The sequence below is a fragment of the Pyxicephalus adspersus genome, chromosome Z, assembly GCF_032062135.1.
Source record: "Pyxicephalus adspersus chromosome Z, UCB_Pads_2.0, whole genome shotgun sequence".
NCBI classification, from domain to species: domain Eukaryota; kingdom Metazoa; phylum Chordata; class Amphibia; order Anura; family Pyxicephalidae; genus Pyxicephalus; species Pyxicephalus adspersus.
In genome coordinates this window covers 55,380,135-55,403,450 of record NC_092871.1, presented here as the reverse complement: position 1 = coordinate 55,403,450, position 23,316 = coordinate 55,380,135, and the positions used below count along the sequence as shown (strand labels likewise).

Below are 23,316 nucleotides of genomic sequence, written 5' to 3'. Positions count from 1 at the left end.
CTTGTTCCCCAATCCTTGCCACATACTCTGTCCTTCATCTTGTCATCTTCTCTCCCCGTTCTTCCATCCTTGGCTAATAGCCTCTTATTCTTTTCTCTTGTCCCCTTACCCCAATCCTATGCTTTCCTAATCTTCCTATTAATGTCCTATTCTTTCCTTGTCCCCACCACTTTCTCTTGTTCCCAAATCACAGTCCTTTCCCTGTCCTCCTGTATTTGTCTCTTACACAGATATTTCCTCTACCATACTCTGTTGAATCCCCCCCGTGGCCTCTTCACCCCCTTGCCGCTCTCTCGCATACCTTTCCCCTTGACCCCTTCATGCTCGGCACAAAGTGAATGACACTATCCCCGCCTCCTCCGCACAACTAATGACGCCGCGCGGCGCGGTCAGGTGACGTTTGCAGCCGGTGATGGCGGAAGAGAGAGGAGAGCGGGGCTGTGTGGCTCTGGATATCGGTGAGCGGGGACATCGCAGTGTGCGGGGATTGGTGAGCCTCAGTACCGGGGCTCTTCCCGGAGCCTTCCCTTACCTGTACACATGTACTATACACATAAAATCTGATTTCATACTGTCAGTCACATTTACCAAGTCCATGGTAGGACAAACCTAAACATTGTATTCTTATAGTATTGCATCACACACGATATTCGATCGGCAGGATATTGTAAGATCTGCCTGTATAGTGTTTGGTCAGCCTAAAGAGGAACTAAACTCAAAACTGCAAAAAAAAAAAACACCTTTAATCCTGCAGGGCAGTCCAATCCATCCGGGGTGTTCTGCATCAGATCCTGCGGCTCCCCGGCATCCGTCCCTGTGCTGGCGCCGCCATCTTCTCCTTTTCATTCTGGTATTCATCCCACGTCACCCGATCTTGTGCGCATGTGTAGGATCAGCAAATAATTCTCTTTGCGCAAAACAGGCTCCATCTGCGCATGCCTGCGATGCTCCGGCATTTGTAGAAGGAGCGCCCAACAGCCTCCCGGGATACCTACATCACGCATCCTGTGAGGCTCTTGAACACCCCTATTCATTTTCGATCGAAATTTAAAGAGCGGTGTTGCCCCCTTTTTTTTTTTTTTTTTTTTTTTTTTAAAAAAGGGTGTTGCACTTAAAAAAAAAAAAACAACAGAATGTTTACTCCACATAAGAGTTGTCTACCCTTTTATGTAAAGCGAAATTTTAGTTTTATCTTGCAATCCTGATTGAAGCATAACATTTGTAAGGCTCTCCATTATAGGCATTATATATAAAGATATTGCATTATAACATGATCTTCGGCAATCTTGCTTGGCTGTGTTGTAAGGATGTAACTTCCAGTTCATCCCTGCACATACAAGGGAAAACGGGGTTTGCTGGGTTTCCCTGCAACCTTAACAGATGCCGCACATGTGCAACTCAGCTTTGATTTCAGAAAGCCGGAGTGTTCGGATAAACAAGACATTATAGCGTAAGGGACATCATCCAAACATAAAAATGGAACAAGGATGAACAGGAATGCAGAACATGGAGGCCTGTGGTGTACAGTGTATCAACACACAATTTTTCTGTATGGAAACTCATTATCTTAGCACTCCAGGGGAAACGGATTAAGTTCTCAACCCAGAAATTTTTTTTAAGCAGGGTGGGAAGAATATTTAGGCTGGTGGCAGCCTCTGTAGTTTGACTCAACTTTTCAGTAACTACCCAAAAACAGCTGGGTGGTGCAGGGGCTGGGGAGAATACTGAGCTCCTAAGGATGTGTGTGTATAGTGGGTGCCATGGTAGAAATGTTCGATTGGGAGCTCCTGTGGGAACCCTAAGCTTTGTACACACATGATCATTTTCATCCGATAATCGCCTCAGAGTGTGCTGTGGACAAAAATCTGGCCTGTGTACAGGTATTATCGTCTGTTGGAGAGAGTAAAGGGGAGAGAGTGCAGCGGGGTGCCCCCTGCCCTCTCCATAGAGCAGAATGGTGCTGTATGTACAGTACTTATTTATGCATCGTTCAGTCTTTGTCAGTGGAAAGGATTGTGAAAAATCCTTTTCATCGACAATTATTGAACGTGTGTATGCAGCCATAGTCACATGGACTCTGTACATGTTGGTGCTATATAAACATATAATTAAAACACAAACCAAATTGACAACTTTACATTTTCTTTCTTAATTGACAGATTTCCAGATCAGAAGCTAACTACAGCTAATCACAGGGTTGAATTACATACATGGGTGCTGTCATACCTAGCAGAAGAATTGAATTTCTGCCCAGCTTCCTACAGACAGACAGGTGACAATCTCTTTATATTATGGCTTTCTTGTCTTCCATGTCCCTTCCCCACCTATGGACCTTCTCATTGGACAATATTATGTAAAAACATTTATTCTTTGTTCTTTTCATCATAGGTTCACCACTGATCTGAACACCAGACCGGCGTTGTATTCCAATGCTGAAGTTGGATCAGTAATTTACCTGATCCAGAGCCATGCTGTTCTCTCTGCGGGAGTTGGTTCAATGGCTGGGCTTTGCTCAGTTTGAGATCTTCATCCACATCTTGTCCCTGCTGATATTCACTGTCCTTCTGGGCATTAAAGTGGACGGGCTGGTCCCCAGCCTAGGATGGTGGAACATCTTCATCCCCTTTTTCGCTGCCGATGGACTCAGCACCTACTTCACCGCCATCGTCACTGTAAGGTTGTTCCAGGAAGGAGAGAAGCGCCAGGCAGTGCTGCGCCTCTTCTGGATCCTCACCATTCTCAGCCTCAAGTTCGTCTTCGAGATGCTGTTGTGCCAGAAGCTGGTAGAACAGGCCAAGGAACTGTGGTTTGGACTCATCATGTCTCCCATCTTCATTCTCATCCAGCTGCTCATGATCCGAGCTTGTAGGGTCAACTAAATGAGTAAAACACGGTTGTATTATATTGTCCTTCCTCTCTAGCACCTATTCCTGTATGTTTATTTATTAAAAGTTTATGCAAATCATCAAACACAAATCACTTTCCAATCATGATGCTCTTGCTTTATTTTATTTGTCCACCTAAAATGTACAAAGTTCTATTGAGAGGTCAAGCACCACTGGATTAAACGGAGAGTGAGTTGCCATAGATCTCATGAGGTTGCATGTGCACAGAGATGACCACATAGCTGAAATCCCAGTAAACCAGGGTCAGCCGTGCATATGACCTTGAGGGTGGAGGGGGGACCACAGTCATTGTAAATGCACTTTAAAGCTTTTTTTTTAGATATTTAAAAAAAAAATGTACATATTTGATCAAGAGGAAGGCAAAAAAAAAAGCCTGGTTCAGTTTGCTCCAACGGGAAAAAAATTCCTTCCTGATCCTGTAAGGCTATCCAATGTTCCCTGTATCATCAGTCTCTTGTCTTTACTTTAAATCTTTAATACCCAGTTGTATTCTGTGCTAGAAAAGCATCCAACGTTTTATTAATCTTTAGTAGTTGCTGAAACTTCTTCCTGAGGGGGCCTATTCCACATTTTCACAGAGCTTACAGTGAAGAATCCCTTCCTTATCCGGATCTTAAACTTCTTTTCCTCCAGACGCAAAGAGTGCCTTCTTGTTCTTTGTAATGATCTAAATAATTGGGGAATAGAGTTCTCTATTTGTACCATTTATATATTTATGTAGGGTGATCATGTTCCCCCTTAAACGTCTTTTCATATAAGGTAATAGATTCAGTACAGCTAATCTCTCCTCATACCTGAGCTCCTCCATCTGCATTTAGAATAATTTGGGGGCTGACATTGGTGGCTACCTTCTGTGAATGCTGACTGCCTGGCTGTACCTGTCTTTGCTACTCTTGAATCACAGCCTTGGAACAAGCATGCAGCTAATGAAAGTCAGAACCCCCAATCTCTGTTGTATGTTAGTGAACATAGCCAAAACATCAGTATGTCAGCTAGGCCATGGTCCTGTTAAATTTTCTATGTTTCAGCTTCTCTTAGGTTCTTCACAATATAAAATAATAAAAAAACAGCAAACAAAGTGGGAGCATGTGGTCTCAGCAGGTGTTTAGATCAGTCTTTTTTAAGCAGAGTTCCTGCAAGTTATTAGGGGTTCATTCAGAAATAGGTATTTTGTGCCCCTCAGCTCAGTTACCACTAACACTAATGATCTTTTTAGCTATCTGTGTGGGTGACATGACCACCATACTAATGTACTGTGAGCTGTGGATACAGTAATTATAGAAGGGGTTTTCTAAGATCTGAAAGGTTTTTAAAGCGTTCCCCCATGTTAGAAAAGATGAGACAGACTGTTTAAACAATCTTTGTAACATAAAGGGCAAAAAACAAGGTCTCTAATCTCTTAAACTGACCCACCTATGCGTCTTAACAGGGCTTCCTTTCCATTCCATGGCTGTTTGCTGCTGTAAACTTCCTGGTGATTCCACGTATTGAGGAGCATGTGGCCTCCTATATTGCTCAGCCCAAGTGATTGACCTCTTATTGTCACATGAGTGAGGGGTTGCCCCCATCACCCCTAAGTAGGCGAGAACACAGAGTTTACATAGGGTGTTTTCCAGGAATGCTGTATAATTGGGTTGGAGGATGTCACCTAAATGGACATGGTATGAGGGTCTTTTAAAGGCATTTTCCTTATGCCTTTGACTGCATGTTTTCCTGCTGTCCCATTACACTGACAATATTATTATACAGCGCTATCATATTATGCAGCGCTGTTCAAAGTCCTCCTTACAAATCTTTGGTGTGGACAATCAGTATATAGTGGTTGGCAGTACGTTGGAGTGCTTCAGTTGGACAATAGAGGGAGACACGTTCCCTACAAATCCTTCTCTGAACCCTTTTATTTGTTTAATGTGAATGTTGGTTGGTGTATTTGCTGGTTGAACTGAATTTCATTCTTTTTTGCTTTTCTAAAAATCTATTTATCTAAAAGACAATAGTTTTTCATGTCAATTCAGTTTGTTTTGTCACTAATAGGGGAAGTTCTGTAATGCAAGCAGGGAGGGTATGACACCACTGAGGAATACCATTTAAATTTCTCTATTCTTGGGAGGACACCAGGAAAGAAATATAGTCACCTCAGTATCTCATCCCGGAAGTAGATTTTATTTCAGCCTGAAATGTTATCTTTTCAAAAAATGCTGCAAGAATTCTTGTTGGTCTTCTTGAAATCTGGTGTGCTCCGTATTTTCCTGTGGGAGCTGACTGTCCTTGCTGCATTGAAATCCCAAGGCGAGTGTGTCCACCTATCTGGGATCTCAGGAGCTGATCTTATAAGAATATTACAAGCCTGGTGTTAATGTTGTTTGAAGGGACTTTTAGATAAAGCCAGGCCATATGCTATGTAAGCAAATTTTAATTTAGAATTCATTAGATCAGGTAATAGCTGTTCTGTCTGTAAAGACTTGTTTAGACTGGCAGCAGAAACTTTGTTTTGTGAGCTGCTCTGTCTGTGCTGATTCTTTAAGAACCAGTGTTTAAACATTTTACAGCAGCTGGTACTGAGCTACTTACTGCCATTTACTTACTGGGCAGCCACTGATGCAATGCTACATATAGAAGATTCAGGAGGGTGAAGCAGTGGTAAGCTCATCATCAGTCGGATCTAACCCTAAGAGTAGACACCCCGGCCAGCTGTTCTCAGGGGCATTAGAACTAGGGTGTTTTTTTGGCTCTCTCCTTTGTCTTGTGAACACACAGGTGCCAGTAATAGATGTGCGTGTGTGTTAACACCGCAATTGCATAAAAATATTTTTGTTTTGTCTATGTCTGCCAATAAAGCATTCATTAAATATTTTTTTAGTCTGTTTTTGTATGGCTGCTTCTTCTGTTGGATTTAAAACTCAGAACAGTAACTCCTCCCACTCAAAGAAAGAAAGCAATGTAATCTTCCCTTTGGGAGCCCTGTGAGATACAAACAATCATTCAAAAACAAAAATAAAACTGAACTATGTTAAGTGTGTTGGTGAGCTACAGTGCTTATCACGTTGTTTGTGCAGGAAGCACCCCAACCTATATTCCCTCTTCAACGCATTTTGACAGACTATTCAGCAATGCAGTACAGTGTAATACACATGCATTGACTAGCTAAATGGCTGTTAGACTACCCCAACCCACCTCCAAAATGCATTACATCTTTTAGTTCTGTTTTAAAAAAACTGCACAAAAAGGCAGAAATCACCTTTTTGAATAGACTGTCTAATTAAGTGTTATGTGCATCAACACACAAAATCATATGTTGAATGAAGCAAAACAGTCTCAAAAGAAACGTGAGCATTCTTTTTCAGTGGGTCTGCTTTGTTTTCATATGTTGTCAAAAAAACCATTGGCAGCTTCTACCACAGCTTCTACCACAGCCTAAGAATTCAGGTGTTTATAGTTGATAGTTATAGTTGGTTTTGTACATAGGTATTTGCCTTTCTGCACACATTTTGTGACATTCTGCACACAGCTCTAGTGATAAGGCAGAGTTTTTTTCCAGTATGACCTTTGGGACCTTGATTCAAAGAGGAAATACTAAGGTTTATTGTAAAAGTAACTTTTTATTGTTTTATGTGAAATACACAAACACAGAGGCTAAGCTGAGGATTAAAGGGCATTTATTGTTCCTCCAGCTGGCATATCACACAATACAACTCTGACACGCTGTTGAAACCTTGGGTTGTTCCTCAGATTGATAGGCCGGCGATGCATTCTAATGGTATTTGTGGCTCCATCCCTCTCACAATATTTACATTTCCCTGTGGTATTTGTGTCTCCATCCCACTCACAATATTTACATTTCCCTGGGGTATATGTGTCTTCATCTCTCCCACAATGATGACATTTCCCAGTAGTATTTTTTATCTCCATCCCTCCCGCAATTGTGATATTTCCCCATGGTATTTGTGTCTCCGTCTCCCTCACAAAAGAGACATTTCCCCATGATAACTGTGTCTCCATGTCTCCCACAATAGTGGCATTTCCCTATGCAAATTGTGTCTCCATTCCTGCCACAATAGTGACATTTTCTCATAGTATTTGTGTCTCCATCTCTGCCACAATAGTGACATTTTGCCATGGTAATTGTGTCCCTATCCTTCCCACACTAATGACATTTCCCTGTGGTGTTTGTGTCTCCATCTCTCCCACAATAGTGACATTTCCCTGTAGTATTTTTGTCTCCATCCCTCCCGCAATAATGACATTTCCCCCGTGGTATTTGTTTCTCCATCCCTCCCGCAATAAAGACGTTTCCCCGTGGTATTTGTGTCTCCATCTCCCCCACAATAGTGACATTTCCATATGGTATTTTGTCTCCATTCCTCCCACTATAGTGACATTTCTCCATGGTATTTGTGTCTCAGTCTCTCCCACAATAGTGATATTTCCCCGTAGTATTTTTGTCTCCATCCCTCCCACAATAGTGGCATTTCACCATGGTAATTGTGCCTCCATTCCTCCCGCAATAAAGACATTTCCCCATGGTATTTGTGTCTCCATCTCTCCCACAATAGTGACATTTCACCATGGTAATTGTGTCCCTATCCTTCCCACAGTAATGACATTTCCCTGTGGTACTTGTGTATCCATTTCTCCCGCAATAGTGACATTTCCCCATAGTATTTTTTTCTCAATCCCTTCCACAATAGTGACATTTCCTCATTGTATTTGTGCCTCCATCCCTCCCACAATAGTGATTTTCCCCATGGTATTTGTGTCTCCATCTCTCACACAATAGTGACATTTTGCCATGGTAATTGTGTCCTTATCCTTCCCACAGTAATGACATTTCCCCATGGTATTTTTGTTCCCATCCCTCCCACAATATTGACATTTCCCCATAGAATTTTTGTCTCCATCTCTCCCACAGTATTGACATTTCCACGTGGTATTTGTGTCTCAGTCTCTCCTACAAAAGTGACATTTCCCCATGGTAATTGTGTCTCTATCCCTCCCGCAATAGCAACATTTCCCCATGGTATTTGTGTCTTCATATTTCTCATAAAAGTGACATTTCCCCATGATAATTGTGTCCCTACTCTTCCCACAATAGTGACATTTCCTGTGGTATTGGTATCTCTATCTCTCACAATAGTGACATTTCCCCCTGGAATTTGTGTCTCCATCTCTCCCACAATAGTGGCATTTCCCCATAGTAATTGTGTCCCCATTCCTCCCCCAAAGGTGGCATTTCCCCATGGTAATTGTGTCTCTATTCCTCCCACAATAGTGACATTTTGCCATGGTAATTGTGTCCCTTTCCTTCCCACACTAATGAGATTTCCCTGTGGTGTTTGTGTCTCCATCTCCCCCACAATAGTGACATTTCCCCGTAGCACTTTTGTCTCAATCCCTCCCGCAATAGTGACATTTCCATGTAGAATTTTTGTCTCCATTCCTCCCGCTATAGTGACATTTCTCCGTTGTATTTGTGTCTCAGTCTCTCCCACAATAGTGATATTTCCCTGTAGTATTTTTGTGTCCATCCCTGCCACAATAGTGGGATTTTGCCATGGCAATTGTGTTCCTATCCTTCCCACAGTAATGACATTTCCCCATGGTATTTGTGTCTCCATCCCTTCCACAATAGTGACATTTCCCTGTTGTATTTGTGTCTCCATCTCTCCCACAATAGTGACATTTCCACGTAGAATTTTTGTCTCCATCTCTCCCACAATAGTGACATTTCCTTTCCCTGTTGTATTTGTGTCTCCATCTCTCCCACAATAGTGACATTTCCACGTAGAATTTTTGTCTCCATCTCTCCCACAATAGTGACATTTCCCCGTGGTATTTGTGTCTGTCTCTTCCACTATAGTGACATTTCCCCATGGTAATTGTGTCTGTATCCCTCCCGCAAAAGGGACATTTCCCCATGGTATTTGTGTCTTCATATTTCTCATAAAAGTGACATTTCCCCATGGTAATTGTGTCCCTACTCTTCCCACAATAGTGACATTTCCCGTGGTATTGGTATCTCTATCTCTCACAATAGTGACATTTCCCTGTTTCCCTGTGGTATTTGTGTCTCCATCCCTCTCACAATAGTGACATTTCCCTGTGGTATTTGTGTCTCCATCCCTCTCACAATAGTGACATTTCCCCATGGAGTTTGTGTCTCCATCTCTCTCACAATAGTGACATTTCCCCATGGTACTTGTGTCTCCATCCCTCCAACAATACTGGAACTTCCTGCTATAAAGTGTGTCCCCCACCATTCCTATAATAGTGATGTTTTCCCTATGGTTATGTTCCTCTCCTCCTATAATGGTGATATTTCACCATGTTAAATGTGTCTCTACACTTCTCACAATAGTGACATCTGTCTGCAGTAATTTGGAACTGACACAAGTAAGCCATGACATTTTTTTTTGCTCGTCCTCATTTAACCCTCCAGCACAATTTACTGACAACATATATGGCGCCTGCACAGTTTAATATCTTGAGGCATCTTCCTTGTAGTCAGGTTGTATGTCACTTTGCTGGGCTCTGTGCTCGGGACAATTGCTAATGCCATTCGGTAAAATCTCATTGACACATGGTTACCTATGAAAATACCTATGACATTTCAAACACATTACACAGGCATGTTGCAACTGTTGTCACCACCAGGGGATCCCTCAAAAAAAAGCCAGTTAACCAGGAGTCCCTAAGCTCTGGTGTCAGGGTCTACCTGGCTGGATGATATTACTGCCCATGTAGGATAGTTTTGGCTTTGGCAATTGGCCATAAAGAGTGAAGAATTGTCACATGGTCCCCTTTCTAGCTATCAGGGCTATGGGGCAATGGCTAGAGCAAAGCAGAGAAACGATGGTTGAAGTGGGATATCAGCAGATGCTGGAGTGACCTTTTATCAGAATCAGTTGTTCATGTTTGACTGCTCTGTATTACAATACAAACACCCACAGACAAGGCCAGGTTTCCTGCAGTGAAAATATTTATTAGATTTGCTGCTTACATCAATGTTCTGTTACAAGGTCGTTTAAAGTTCTACAGCTGTATTAATACAAAAAGCCAGGAATTACATCTGAAGTTTACACGAAGATACTGAAATACAAACTTTGGCCACGTAACAACAACTGGCTAAAAACAGACTAGAAACATTTATAGATTTCTTATAATCTCTCAATATAATAAATTCTATTACTTTTTTTATATAAACTTTATGAAATCATGTGCAAAGTAGACATTTGTTTTTCCTTAATAAAGTCGACAGAAAATATCTAGACAATAAAAAAGAGCAAGTGTTGCCAATGGCAACCAATCAGGTGATTGTGTCTAATCTCTCATTGCAATTTAAAGAACAGAACAGTTGAATTCTTATTGGCTGCCCCAGGTAATTGCACTATTTCTATTGTGACAAGGAAAGGTACAGAAAATTGCTGGAGTGTGTGAAAGGGTACTGTTTGGAACTGAAGAGCAAAAGATCAACACCAATATAGTTGTCAGGGGACAATATCACCCAGTATCCAACAGGTTTCCTAAAGGGGTCGGCCGACCCAAAACGAAAAGCAACAGACTAAACCTGCTAGGCCTTCACCATCTCTCTGATGCTCCAAGGCTGAGACATTACTACCTTTCCAGGCTTTGCACCCTGATGAAGTGTCAATGCTCTCTGCAATAGAGAAGGGAAGAAATGCAACAAATGGGTGGGATTCATGGCTTGAGTGCAAAGATCCTAATGTCCCCAAGTGATGAGTGAAGCTAGAGGGTTACTAAACCTGCCTCCACCCGGGAAAACCCCATTTTGCATAGCCATTCTTTAAACTACTGCAAGCTGCCCAACCATGCAAATTCAGATAGAAAGATAATACTTCAACTCAATATAAATGAAGACGATTTTGCTACTTATTGTCCTGCAAAGTTTGCCACAAATGAAAAAATTTAGGCGGTTTCAACCACTTTTGATTAATACCTGAATCATACAACCTACCACTACCAAGGCAGCAGCCTTTTCAGCAACCTTCAGAGGGTGTAATAGGCCAGGAGCACCCAATCAGATACTGCAATGTACAGCTCTCACTGGTTGCTTTGTTGTAACGAATAAACCCTGAGGTGTAAGATGCTCAAGAGCAAAGGTGACAACATATTGCTATTTGAGGATGGTCAATCATTTATGGTACTTACTGGTTCATATGTATCTTCCTGCAATGATAAGCCTTACCACTCTAACATACTTCCATTTTGTACAAAATTACACATCCAACAGGTTGATGAAACCCAGTTTTCATTATCCACAAGAGATTCCTTTTTCTACTGCTGCTTGTGTTTGCTTTAAATATTCATTCAGGTTTAGGGATATTCAGCTGGACGTACACAGCATGAACAAACTGGGATAAACAACCTAATTCACTAGTTCTCAGAGTTTAAAGCCAACCCTATGGATTCAGTATATTCAACCCACTGACCCAGAACAAGTTTGTAGATCAGGAGTTCGAAGTTAGGCAACTTCAGATTTGCAGAGAAGAGAAGCAGCCCCTGTATTTCAGAACATGTTTTCCTTAGGCTGTAAACCCACTCCAACAAGCAGCATTGGCCTTGGAGTCCTTCAACATTATATACAACATTTATAAACTGCTTTTTTATACATATTCATACAAATCAAACATTTTAGGAGATCAGACAAATGACTTCAAAGCACATAAAGATACATAGTATACCAGATTCCATTCACAAAGCTAAAATACCAGGATAAGTTTATAAAAAGTGAAAGCAATTTCAAATCCAAAAAGTATAAAAATTAGCCATGTGGTTGAAAATAAAGTGCTTAGGCTGGTATAAAAGCTTTGTGAAATGAACTGACTGTATTTACCCAACTCTTTGGGAATACTATATAAATTACGTATAATTAACCATTGCCTTAACCTCAGGGTTATCTGACAAATAAAAAGATACAATTTTGCAGAAACACCACTGCACTTTGCACTCTTTTTATTCAAAGTACTGTAGCCCCAGAAATCATCAAACAGAACAAAAGGAGATGGCTTCTGATTGGTGAGTAGAGGTTATTGGACTTAATATTATCAGACACACAGAAGGTGCATAGTGGAGGATGCAAAGGGGTGATCAAAAGTAGAATAATTTGCAGCAGACAGTAACACAGGACTGAGTGCAAAGACCAATGATGTAACCCATGGCAACAAAACATCAGCTTTGGAATAAAAGAATCTATTAATAGTTGCTGAGGTTACCAATTGGTGCTGCTCCAGTTGATACTTTTTGTCTACTATGGAAAAAGTATACATGTTCAGTGCAGTGCTGGTGAAGCTGCTCAGAGATTATGCTAGATTTCTAAAGCAATTAACTTTAAAATGTGTTATAGATTTTAAATTACTGCAGATGGGGGAGTGATAATTCAACATAAAAAAGGATTTTTCTACAAAGAACAAAATTAGGCTTTGGATATGCTTTACAGTCAATCTGCCCAGGGTACAAAGCATTTCAAACTGTCAGGACATGTATTGTCTGTCTGGCACCTGTGTCTTTGGGGTTGGTTCTAATTGCACAACATCTCTAATGGGCAACCTGGCATGACATAATTGGAATAGACTATTGAGGTAGGTCTCCACACTACATTTTTGTCTAAGGCTATGTACACACGGAGCCGATATCAGACGAGAATCTGGTGTGTGTACAGCGCCCGCCTTCCATCATCCAAACGTCCGTCCTGGCGGATCCACCGATGATGGACGACGAACGATCCTAATGGAAGTGAAGGGGAGAGAGCACAGCAGGGTGCCGCTCCGTTGTTCTCCCCCTCCCCTTTCTATAGAACAGAACGATGCTGTATGTACAGCACGCATTCATGCATCGTGCAGTCCTTAGCCGTTGGAAAGGATCGTGAAAGATTCTTTCTAACCACAATTTCTGCACGTATGTACCCAGCCTTAGTCTTTTGGTCTGACATGCTGAAGTCTAAAAATTTTGCCAGCTTAACCAAATAGACATTGCTGGACATAGCGAGATCATATGAGCAAGTGTTGTACATGATTCCAAAATTAGTGTCCTGCACAAAATGCCAGCAAACAGTTATAACATTTAAAACTGGACGTAAATCATCATTTTGAACATAATTTCATGGCTTTTATTACAGGCTTATACAGTTTCCAATATGCCCAGCAAGAAATATTTGCATCTTTGTCACACTGGAACAATTCATTCATATCCGCAGCCAGCCAATTGAGTGTACTATGTGTATTTAGGCCACAATCTCCTAGTGGGCATGGTGGATAATTTCAATAGCTTGTAAAATTTAAAAAAGATAGGGAATTAATACTTTACAAATCTGGATATTTTTCTCTCTGACAATTTAAAAGTACATTTGCCAGACAGGTGAAGTTGCCCTTTAAATACTAGCCTGATTAAACAAAATCCCCATTTCTAGGCTTCAGCACAATCTCCATACAAAAATATTAAGAAAGAAAACCATTGTGTCTGCTACAATTGAGCCATCCCAGAACACTCACACACCAATCTCAGACATCCTAGAAAAGAAAAAAAACCTGAGGAGGGAGAAATTCTCATGTTATCTTCCAGCTGATGCACAGCATGTTAATTAATATAATTAACAGAGGTCCACTGCAGGCAGCTAGGGAAGGTGCTACGTTCCCGATTTAAGATCAGAAATTAGAGGAGACATCACAGTGGTGTTTCAATGATTATACAGCAGTGCATGATGGCTCAAAATCAGTCTCGATGCTAAGGAGGAGCAAAAGTTCTATGCCAAGATCTTTTGCAGAATGTGCACAAAGATGACCAGGCCTGAGTTTCTGTATAGGCAGGATCCTGAGTAGAAGCTGGAGCAATTGTTGTGAGGGCAGTGATGAGACTACTAGGGGTGTCCAAATGTCCGCCATTTCTAGAAATACAAAGCTGGCTCGCTGCGGAAATCTGAATGAGAATCACCATTATCAGGTGTGAGCTGTGAAGGAGAAGACAGATTATATGAGAAATTGCATGATCTTTCAATTTAACCTGTGCAAGTTCAAAAATCAGATGTAATCTCTAAAGTGAATGTGAAAACAATTTCCAAAATCCCTTCACAGGTGCCAGTATCCCAATGTTTTTAAGCAATCCTTTTGAGTCCATCAATATTTACAATTTATTGAGTGCACCATCTTAAACCGACTTCTTGTACTTCCACATCTGGAAGTATCTCTGATTTCCTGGAACCACGCTGTAGACATAGACTAAATTGGCCCCTTCCTGGTGACTGGCCCAGGTCTACAACAAGGAAATGGGGGACATCTTCTGCCCAGTGTTACTTCTGACTGAAGCATTTTAACATAGACAGTCTTGTCTTTCCTTGCTACAATAGGATGACCAGAATGGCTCCATTCAATTTCTTCTGATGCTGTTTGCGTTAGGTTTCTCATATATTTCCCTCATTATATTCTCTTACCATATCATTAGGACAGTGATATCTTCCCAGTGGGGGACAAACATGGTGGTAGATTTAGTGAAAGGCATGGGTTCTAAATTACAGACTTTATATCATGCAGTTAACTTTAGTCATGCTGGATGTTTATTTGTTTTTATTACTGTGTGTATTGAATGTTCACATTATATGATGTCTCCAGCATACTACTATATGTGCAAAAATTTAAAGGTGTGATTATTGAATGGCATTCTGATCCTGGCTTTTTTGTGAACTCCCCTCTCGGTTAGTACATTATAGCTAATAAAGGCTAAGCCAAAATAACTACCATGATGCATTGGGACTTTTCCTCTTTCAGATCCTCCATGATCTATGCTGGGAAAACCGGCAGAAATTGGAACGGTGTGTTAGCTGTTCCGCTCAAAGAAGTGCCAAGTATAATGACCATTGGTTTTTCCTGTATTGCTCTAAATGAAAATATATACCCTTAGAAACCATATGCATACATATATAGCATCAAGTGGTTGCATATTTTATTTATTTGGGTAACACTTGCTCAGCTACAAGTGGTCAAAAAAAAAATTCTTCTACACATAGATATATGTTAGATGTATGAGGGTAGCACAAAGAAAGTAGTAGTGATGGGTAAATTATCAGACTGCAGTATCATATGTGGACACTGACTGGCATCACTGTTTCCCTTGAATTATACTGTACAAAAAAGTTTAGTGAATAGTACTTAAAGCATATCTGCTGACAGTCCTTATGAACACACAAAGCCACATATAGAAATTTGTTTAACATTTTCAAAAAATAGCTACCTATTAGACCCCCCCCCCCAACCATCTTCCACGTACTCACCATGTCCTCATGTTCCCTGCTGTCTGGAGAGGCTGGTCGCACCTGCACCTTTTCATCCTGCCATTTACTGTACTCTACGGAGTGCTTTGGGGTGTAACTAGATAGACCTGAAAGGAAAAGCAGTTAAGTGTATGTATATATATATATATATATATATATATACACATATACATATATACATACACATACACACACACACAGTAACATCACATTATCATACACACATACACACACCTCTCAAATAACAAAGTGGACATTTCAGTAACTTTACAAGTTTGCATCAATACATTTCTGAAGTTACATTATATAGCAATGTGTCAAAAAACCTCCACTTTAAATAAATAAAACAGACGAAACCCTTGTCAGTAGGAGAACTGTAATCTCTGGTAATACCTGAAGTGATACACTTCCACATCACTTAGCATGCATGCACATAACCTAAAATAAATCTGATGCTTAGTGAACTTTAAGCATTTACAAGAATATGGTGTAAAAAAAAAAAAAAGTGTACATACAAACGTATGTGGATTGAGTTGGCTTATCAAGAATCAAGTACCACTGATATCTCTGACCTTTAAGAGATATTACAGAGGTATTACTAGAGATATCTGCCACTCTGAATAATGAATACAGAAAATGCATGTAAAAACACAAAAGTGCACCACAAAAATTAAGTAATCCTTGAGTGCAGAAGTTCTTGTTAATGAACCACAAATCTGAACTGTTGTCTATTACAGAAATTACCAACACCATTGTGTGTGACAGACCCACATCAACAAGGACATTTTTTAATGTGGCCTAATTAACACCGTTCGGACTCTTGCTGAACTTTTCAGTGTGCCATATGCTACTTGCGTCACTTTCCTAGACATTACCTGAATTGTTCAGAGATAAGAGTAAACAGATATAGACTACTAACATGTCATAAAAATACCTTAAGATTTATTCTGTTACCTTCACCTCTGTAAGCAGATCGAAAGTAAAGGATCATAAAAGAACTTTAAAGTGAACTTGTGCTTTACTAACAAACGAAGCGTACACAGTACTGGCAGAGCTGGTGCTGGGTGGTCATCTCTGTGCACGAGAAGGGAGTCACGAGAAGGGAGTAATATTCCCAATTTTTTTATATGATATTGCCAAGGATCTTTCTGATTAGCTGAACAAGGAACTAGGGAAGCAATAGGGAGTATGTGCTGATAAAGAGGAAGACATTGCACCAAACTTGTTTAGCTTTAACCCTTTTATTTCCTACATTTTATATATATATATATATATATATATATATATATATATATATATATATACTTCATATCTCATCATAGCTGTATTAGGATGTAAACAAATCCTACCTGGTATAGAAGGTGTTTGGTTACATTTTGATGTACAGTCACCTATTCAATCCTACATGTAGACATATGGGTAACCAGAAGGTATGAGAGCGGCAAAGAAATGTATATAACCAGAGTTTTTTAGTGGTTCCTTGAGCAATGAGCAATTTCTGACCCAGAAACAATCATTTTAGTAAGGAGGGCTCCTACTGACCACCAATGTAAGCATTATTCCTACTAATGAGCACCAGTGTAAGTCTACGTACACACGTCAGATTATTTTTGTCCGATAATCGCCTTGGAGCCGATATCTGACGAGAATCTGGCCTGTGTACAGCATTCGTCGTTCATTAATCTGTCCCAAATCCAGAAAGGATGGTAATGGAAGTGAGGGGAAGAGAGCACAGTGGGGTGTCGCTCAGTCATTCTCCACCCTACCTCTCTATAGAGCAGAACGGTGCTGTATGTACAGTGCTCATTCATGCATCCTTCAGTCTTGTGAAAGACTTCACTGTGTGATTTTTTTTACCCTCACCATTTTACTGTAAATAATTTTGTTCTATAAAAAAAGTTCCAATAAGTACACCATAATCCTTCAATTCATTTTTATATTACTAATGTACCATGAGCTATAGATATATAGTAATTATTAGCAGGGTTCCCTAGGCCTGACTTTAATTCAAAGGTAAAAAAGCTGTTTCCATTACTGCTGGCTTGCTCAGGATGTTTGTACACTGCAAGTCACAGCAGTGAATATTAACTGATAATTTGCTAATTAAGGGTTCAGGCACAAGCTGGTGAACGTGAGCTGTCCACAGCAGCACGGGTAAAGAAATCCAGATATGATTGAATGTTATAGGACAGGAAGAATATGTTACATAATGTTTTGTTTATTAGCAGTACAGCCGAGTCTGCTGGATCCCTGTCCACACTCTTTCAAGAAGAGTAAATGTCTCATGGCGAGCTGACCTGTACCAAGTATATGTTGTGTACCTGTGCTGGAAGATCAGAACTGCTTTCCCAAAGGTCTTTATTGGGCATTTCATGCAAAAAAATTAGACAATTACTTCATGATCTGCTAATTATACTGGATATCTAGAACGGTTGATGATTGGTCTCTGAAAAGATTTGTTGTACAAAATAACACTGCATCTGCATGCATGATCTTTTCATTATACATGAATTTAGTGTATAGTGCTAACACTTAACTGTTAAGCAAGGAAACAGGACAGAGACACCTCTATACATTACTAGACAGAAGGACCTCCTCTGTGTGTCCCACTTACCTGTAAATCAGCTTCGCTGATACCATGTGCTGCTGTCTCCTAGCACCTTCCCTATACCAAACCACCCTATTAAATGGAGATAGGAGGCTGACAATCTCCTTTAATGTTCCTGGTGAGCACACTGACTTCAAGTACTGAGGCTAGGAGGCAGCAAGGCAGTCAGACAACTAGTATATCCCAAAGGAAGTCTGTAATGGCAGGCCTATTACTTCTGTCAGGATGGGTTGAAACTTTTTTTTAGATGTAGGTAAATTTTATTTTCATTTTTGGGTTAGTTTATTTTCATTGGTTAGTATGCCTTTATAGCCTTTTACCTGTGAACAAAACCTAAATATTACATTTAAATTTCACAAAAAAGGCAATATAGTAATCAAAACTCATCATCCACCAGATCATATTTTTATATCTGTAAAATATTATAAATAAACTTTTATAACTGCTGCCCAGCCCTCTCTCAGTCCACACCTTCCTACAGTGTGTGGGAGAATGTACCATACACCTGTCATGTTTCTAAATGGCAGGTAACCTGTCCCTGGCTGGTTTATTCCACATAAAGTCCACATTCACCTTTATATGAGATTCTATATGTGACATATTAGCTGCAAGAGCCTTTTACAAAAAGGGGGGACACATAAGAAAACTGCCCCCTTAAACAAAGCTAAGGACAAGAAATGCAGGCAAACAGAAGTGAAAAAGAATACTTGCAGAAGCTTTCAGTGTCCCCTCTACACCTGCTTTATTATTATTGGATGATGTTGATGTTTTCCATCTCCTTTTACTTCCCAGTAAGGCAAGCTGGCCACCCTTGTGATTACTATTAAATGCGTACATTTAATAGTGTATGCGTACATTCAAGCAGTGTACAAAAGCTGCTGAAATAAATTTTAAAATACATGAATCATAGAAATTATCTGTATACAACATAATAAAATTCCTTTAACACCTAAGATAAAGTAACACTAAATAAAAAATTCTACCCTAATAAAAGCAGTATTCATACTAAGCCTATTAAAAGGTCAGGCAACTGAGAAATGTGACCTTTTTCTGCAAACAGTATGTAATGTGTCCACACAGCTGGTGTATGAAAGGGAAGTGATTATAACTAAACACAACGAACAATAGAACGGAGAGAAGTCTACACTCGCTGTCCGTAAAGTGGCCCTGGGTAGCAGTTTTAGTTCTAAATTTTATGTGTTTCAAGTTATTTGTTGCCTTTGTTAGTATTCCCCATGACAAATATTTAAAATGCTTCTTTCTCCAGAAAGATGGCACCATGGCAACCTGCCATGAGTTTGTTTGCAAAGATTTGTAAAGTCTGATTGACCCACCTAAAGCAACCCCCCCAATTTAATTTAAAATGAAAACAACAATCCTGCTTGTGTCCATTATAAAAAAATTGGACATTACCTGAGTTAGATTTGGCCTGTAGACCATTGCTAGTTGCTCCACCACTACCAAAAGTTACTCGTGGGATAAAGAGACCAGACAATTTTTCTTCCTCCTCTGACTCTGAGCCAGATGCATCATTTACTTCTTCCGCTGTGTCTTCTTCAATAGAGTTCTCAGATGGATACTCAAACATTGTGTGGATGTTCTGATCATTGAATGAGATTTTCATCTGTCAAACAAAAATGAAAAAAAAAATTAATAATCATTAAAACTGTATAATGAAACATGGCCATTAAAAGCAGTTAACTAGTGGTGAGAGCAAAAAGTAAACTTTTGTCTATATTTTAACCCTATCAGTGTAGATAGCAGCAGAAAACTGGCCATGGGGAAAATATGAGAGCTAGCAATGGCACCCTCCTGAAAATGTGGCCACCTGGCTGTGACCCTCATTATAAAGCTTTTAACATTTTCTGAGTCACTGACCGAGAACAAATAGGACCCAAAAGTTCCAATATCATGTTGCAATTCGTTCCCAGTCAGTTACTTTGTTTTTTAGTTTTGGATAGAATATTGATGATTTGGCATGGTCTTAACAATTCTCTTCTATATCCAAACTAACTAAACAAAAGTTTTGGCTTCACAACTTGAAAACAAACATTTTTTGAAACTGTTAAAATAATGACAGGACACATTTTTTTTTGAGTCAAGACAGACATAAAAATTATTATTGTCTGTCAGGAATCACAATTTCTGTATATCCTCCATGTTATACATACACAATTTCATTGCATATACCCAGTCAGACTGGTTGTTACATATGGTCAACTCGGCATGTCATAATGACAGTGAAGTATTTACAAGGCTTAGAATGTTTGACAAGGGGACAGTATGACTAAGGAATACTAAGACCATTAGGCTTCTTCATTACCTGACTGCCTGGACTGGCCTTTCCACTAATTTCAAAGGATATTTCATAGCTCAGGGCTCCATAATCTAAAGCAAACTTGTCAAAGGTAAGCGAGTTTGAGGTCCCTAAATGAGCACTTTTACTCTGCAAAAAGTCCTATGCCTGCACTACACTACATTACCCTGTGGACAGGTTTTAAGCTATAGTTAATAGGATCAATCTAACATCAGTTTGAGATGCTTCTGAGATCACTGAACCTGTATTTCACCTCCTTCTGACATGCTTTTCACCACCTTCAACTGGGTTTAAAATTTCCATTTACTGTTGTAAGTGAACAAAAACCTGACAATTCAGGCCAATTTATATTAGGACAGTGGTCAACTAACTTGAAAAAAGGGAATCCTAAAGCTGCAAATAAAGTGGGAAGCAGCTGCCTCTGTTGCAGCCCAACTACACAGGGTGTTTTGATGTGTGGTACAGTCTCTTTAAGAAGTAGCAGCTGTACTTATCCACCTCAGTTTGGTGCTATCCCTGGTATTGTACAAAGGAAAAAGTAAACAAAATTGTTATCAAGGCTTGCCAGGCAGAGAGCTCCTCTATAGAAGTCGGAGGCAGTGATTTAATTACCTGTGACAGGGGAACTTCAGTCAAACTGAGCTGCCAGCTATATGTCTGTGATAACAAACATCACAAACACAAAAGTGGTGATCCAGCTGATACTATCTCAGCTGGGGCTTTGATGTTGGGACACTACTGAGAAAGGACTTGGAAAAATGACCTACAGCTTATCACTGTAGTTTCTGAACACCTAAAGTGGACCTGTCAGAAAATAAAATTTAAAACCAGGCAAAGACAAGAAGCATACTTAATCACCTGGATATAAAACTAGTTAAAAACCCAGCAACCCCCTTAATCTTCAGTAGAACAACACTAAAAAAAATTATCCTTGGGACGCTCCAGGGTTTACCGATGTTGGTGAACGAGTGAAAAATATCATTATGTGCTTTTTTTTTTTTTTTTTTTTTTTTTTTTACAAGCACTGCACCACAAGCAAACAATGAAGAAATCATGGTTATTCAAATAACTTTACTTAGCTACATCTCCAAAACACAGCACAAATACCTGACATGTCCCAGTTCTCCTCTGATCTGAAAATAGGGCAAAAATAAGCATCTCTCTGACAGGATCGAATTATAATACTTTACAGTAGACTGTGTTCCAGAAGAATGAAATGTAGAAACATTGAAATGGTGTAAGTAGCCACTTTCTTTTACCAACAGGACTGAGATGATACATTGGATATGATAAATACAGCAGCAGAAAAAAAACTATTAAATCAAGCAAAAAGTAATGACAAACCTAGTTATGTATAAATGATCTATATATTTTAGTTTTCCTAATGAAAGTTTGCACTTTTTAGGAACCTACTGTAAAAGAGCAATAGGTCCATTCATGTAATGTGACAAATATTATTTCAACCATACATGGCTGTGTTAGTGTCTCGCCATGGATTAGAGAAGAGCAGCTTTTCCTTCTACAAATAAACCCAATCTTGTTTAGACTGCTGGCAAAATGTCACGATTAGAGGATTAGATATATTTTTGAGTTGTGTGTTTCATGTCACTGCACGCAAACAGACTGTACGCTCTTCAGAAGCTGCAACATGTTAGATGACTGAGAGATGACACAAAAATGTCCCGATGTCCTCCAACAATCCAGGCACCCCATACCTACAGGGGCATTTCATGGCACCCTGCACTGGCAAGACAATGATTCAGGGGATGCAGTGGATGTCATCTCTTCAGTGGCAATCTAAATCACAAAGGATTGCCTAACAATGGAAAAAGGGTGAAGAAGAAGAGTATCCTGCATGAAGGGTCTGAAGGTCTAAAAATGTTTACTAGTATACATGAAGAGTGAATAGAATCACATTACATCTTACAAACTATTAGTGAAGAAAATATAGATTAGTAATCAAAATGAGGCAAATTGTGGTGGAAATATCTAAATAAAAGGTTATAAATAAACTGAAAGCATTTGCATGTTGTATCTCCTCAGGTTTCAATTTGGTTTCTTCATATATCACAGTTTAGGTATGGTGATCAGCATACCAGGTTTAGTCATAAACCTGTTTGACCTTCCTTTGGCTGCTGACGTGAGACGGAAATTTTGCTTTTGTGTTTTTTTCTGCTCATTTGCTTTGCTGTATACAGGGCACCAAGACTATCCCTTCCCCACCTTTATACAGCCTTTATGTTACCCACACACACAACAAAGACACGTTACAATAGTTGGAAATGTTACTATGCTTAGAATTCAAGTGTATTTAAAGTACACCTGGCAACAATATTCTGCTAAAGGGGAAGGTGAGAGAGATGAGCATAACTGCCCCTGTGAATGGAACAAATTACAAACTACATGTAGTGGAATAGGCCCACACAATAATAGTTTACCGCGGAAAACACATACTTTCTTAATATGTAAAAAAATGTAGCTTTTTTTTAAATTACAGCGTTATGTCATATGTAATGCCCCATTAGACGCAACCCTTTGTGGTGATAAGCCTCACAACCCTTGGTGTCCATAGGTTGGCATGGCATGTATATCAGCTTATCAGTAGTTGTGATAAAAAATGCAGGGAGGGCAGCGCGTTCACACCTGCCTCCTCAAAGGATGTTTTCTCATAGCTCCCTGCGATTGGCACCTTGATAGCCTCATGGCCACTCGCCTTGCAGCACTTGTCCATAGAGAACCAGCATCTGCCCATGTGAAAGCCAGCAGCAGTAAGCTCTAATGTGGTTTCTTCAAACAAGGTAAAGCAACAGATTTATTTTATTTTGACTAGTAGTATATACTCACCCATTGCCTTTACATTGTTAGGGATTTTAAAATGGCATAAAACATTACAAAAAAACATTTTTTCATCATTTTTATTTATCAACATAAAATAGATAAAATTTCATAAAACATTTTATACTGATCAAATGCACAATTTTATATAATATTCCCTCCTTTATAATGCGGTTGCCCATAGAGACCCAAGGTAGCTCACAAGCTTATCCCCTGACTTCTATAAAAAAAAAAAAAAAAAAAACCCTTTTAAAAAAGGTAAACTAACTGGAATTTGATATTTGTGAAAGTGCAATTGTGGAATCGGTACATGTTGAATGATTTATACTTATTTCCTTTGTCATATAGAAAATTCACCTTCTATACTCCTAAA

At 39.6% G+C, this 23,316-nt stretch overlaps 3 protein-coding genes across 12 annotated transcripts in view; 1 reads left to right on the top strand and 2 right to left on the bottom strand.

Annotated features, from left to right (window-relative positions):
• The window catches only part of NDOR1 (NADPH dependent diflavin oxidoreductase 1), a 39,130-nt gene extending 38,238 nt beyond the window's left edge, over nucleotides 1-892 (bottom strand). For 6 of the 7 annotated variants that reach the window (XR_011923235.1, XR_011923238.1, XR_011923237.1 and 3 more), the window contains exon 1: nucleotides 741-892. Coding sequence is in view for 3 of the 7 variants with exons in the window: in XM_072429516.1 (XP_072285617.1) it covers nucleotides 741-785 (45 nt within the window). In the remaining 4 variants the exon portion in view is untranslated. Of the gene's footprint in view, nucleotides 1-301; nucleotides 648-740 lie in introns of those variants that run through there. The other variant, XM_072429517.1, reaches the window with a different exon arrangement.
• On the top strand, nucleotides 372-2,976 carry TMEM203 (transmembrane protein 203). 2 transcript variants are annotated; one of them, XM_072429523.1, is made up of 3 exons: nucleotides 372-490; nucleotides 2,160-2,272; nucleotides 2,389-2,976. In XM_072429523.1, the coding sequence occupies exon 3, from the start codon at nucleotides 2,469-2,471 to the stop codon at nucleotides 2,877-2,879; it is 411 nt and encodes a 136-aa protein (XP_072285624.1). In that variant the 5' UTR covers nucleotides 372-490; nucleotides 2,160-2,272; nucleotides 2,389-2,468; the 3' UTR covers nucleotides 2,880-2,976. The 2 variants fall into 2 exon arrangements, with proteins under 2 accessions (XP_072285624.1, XP_072285625.1); XM_072429524.1 differs by having other exon boundaries at nucleotides 385-458.
• Nucleotides 2,977-9,860: 6,884 nt separating this feature from the next.
• Nucleotides 9,861-23,316, bottom strand: part of TPRN (taperin) — a 40,741-nt gene continuing 27,285 nt past the window's right edge. The window contains exons 2-5 of one of the 3 annotated variants that reach the window (XR_011923368.1): nucleotides 19,205-19,415; nucleotides 15,184-15,290; nucleotides 14,651-14,789; nucleotides 9,861-13,866 (exon numbers count right to left, since the gene is read on the bottom strand). Coding sequence is in view for 2 of the 3 variants with exons in the window: in XM_072430275.1 (XP_072286376.1) it covers nucleotides 13,804-13,866; nucleotides 15,184-15,290; nucleotides 19,205-19,415 (381 nt within the window). In the remaining variant the exon portion in view is untranslated. Of the gene's footprint in view, nucleotides 13,867-14,650; nucleotides 14,790-15,183; nucleotides 15,291-15,321; nucleotides 18,667-19,204; nucleotides 19,416-23,316 lie in introns of those variants that run through there. The other 2 variants (XM_072430275.1, XM_072430276.1) reach the window with 2 other exon arrangements.

Excerpts from the sequence above, each read along its gene's own strand:
- TMEM203 (XM_072429523.1), top strand. The coding sequence starts at position 2,469 with ATGCTGTTCTCTCTGCGGGAGTTGGTTCAATGGCTGGGCTTTGCTCAG.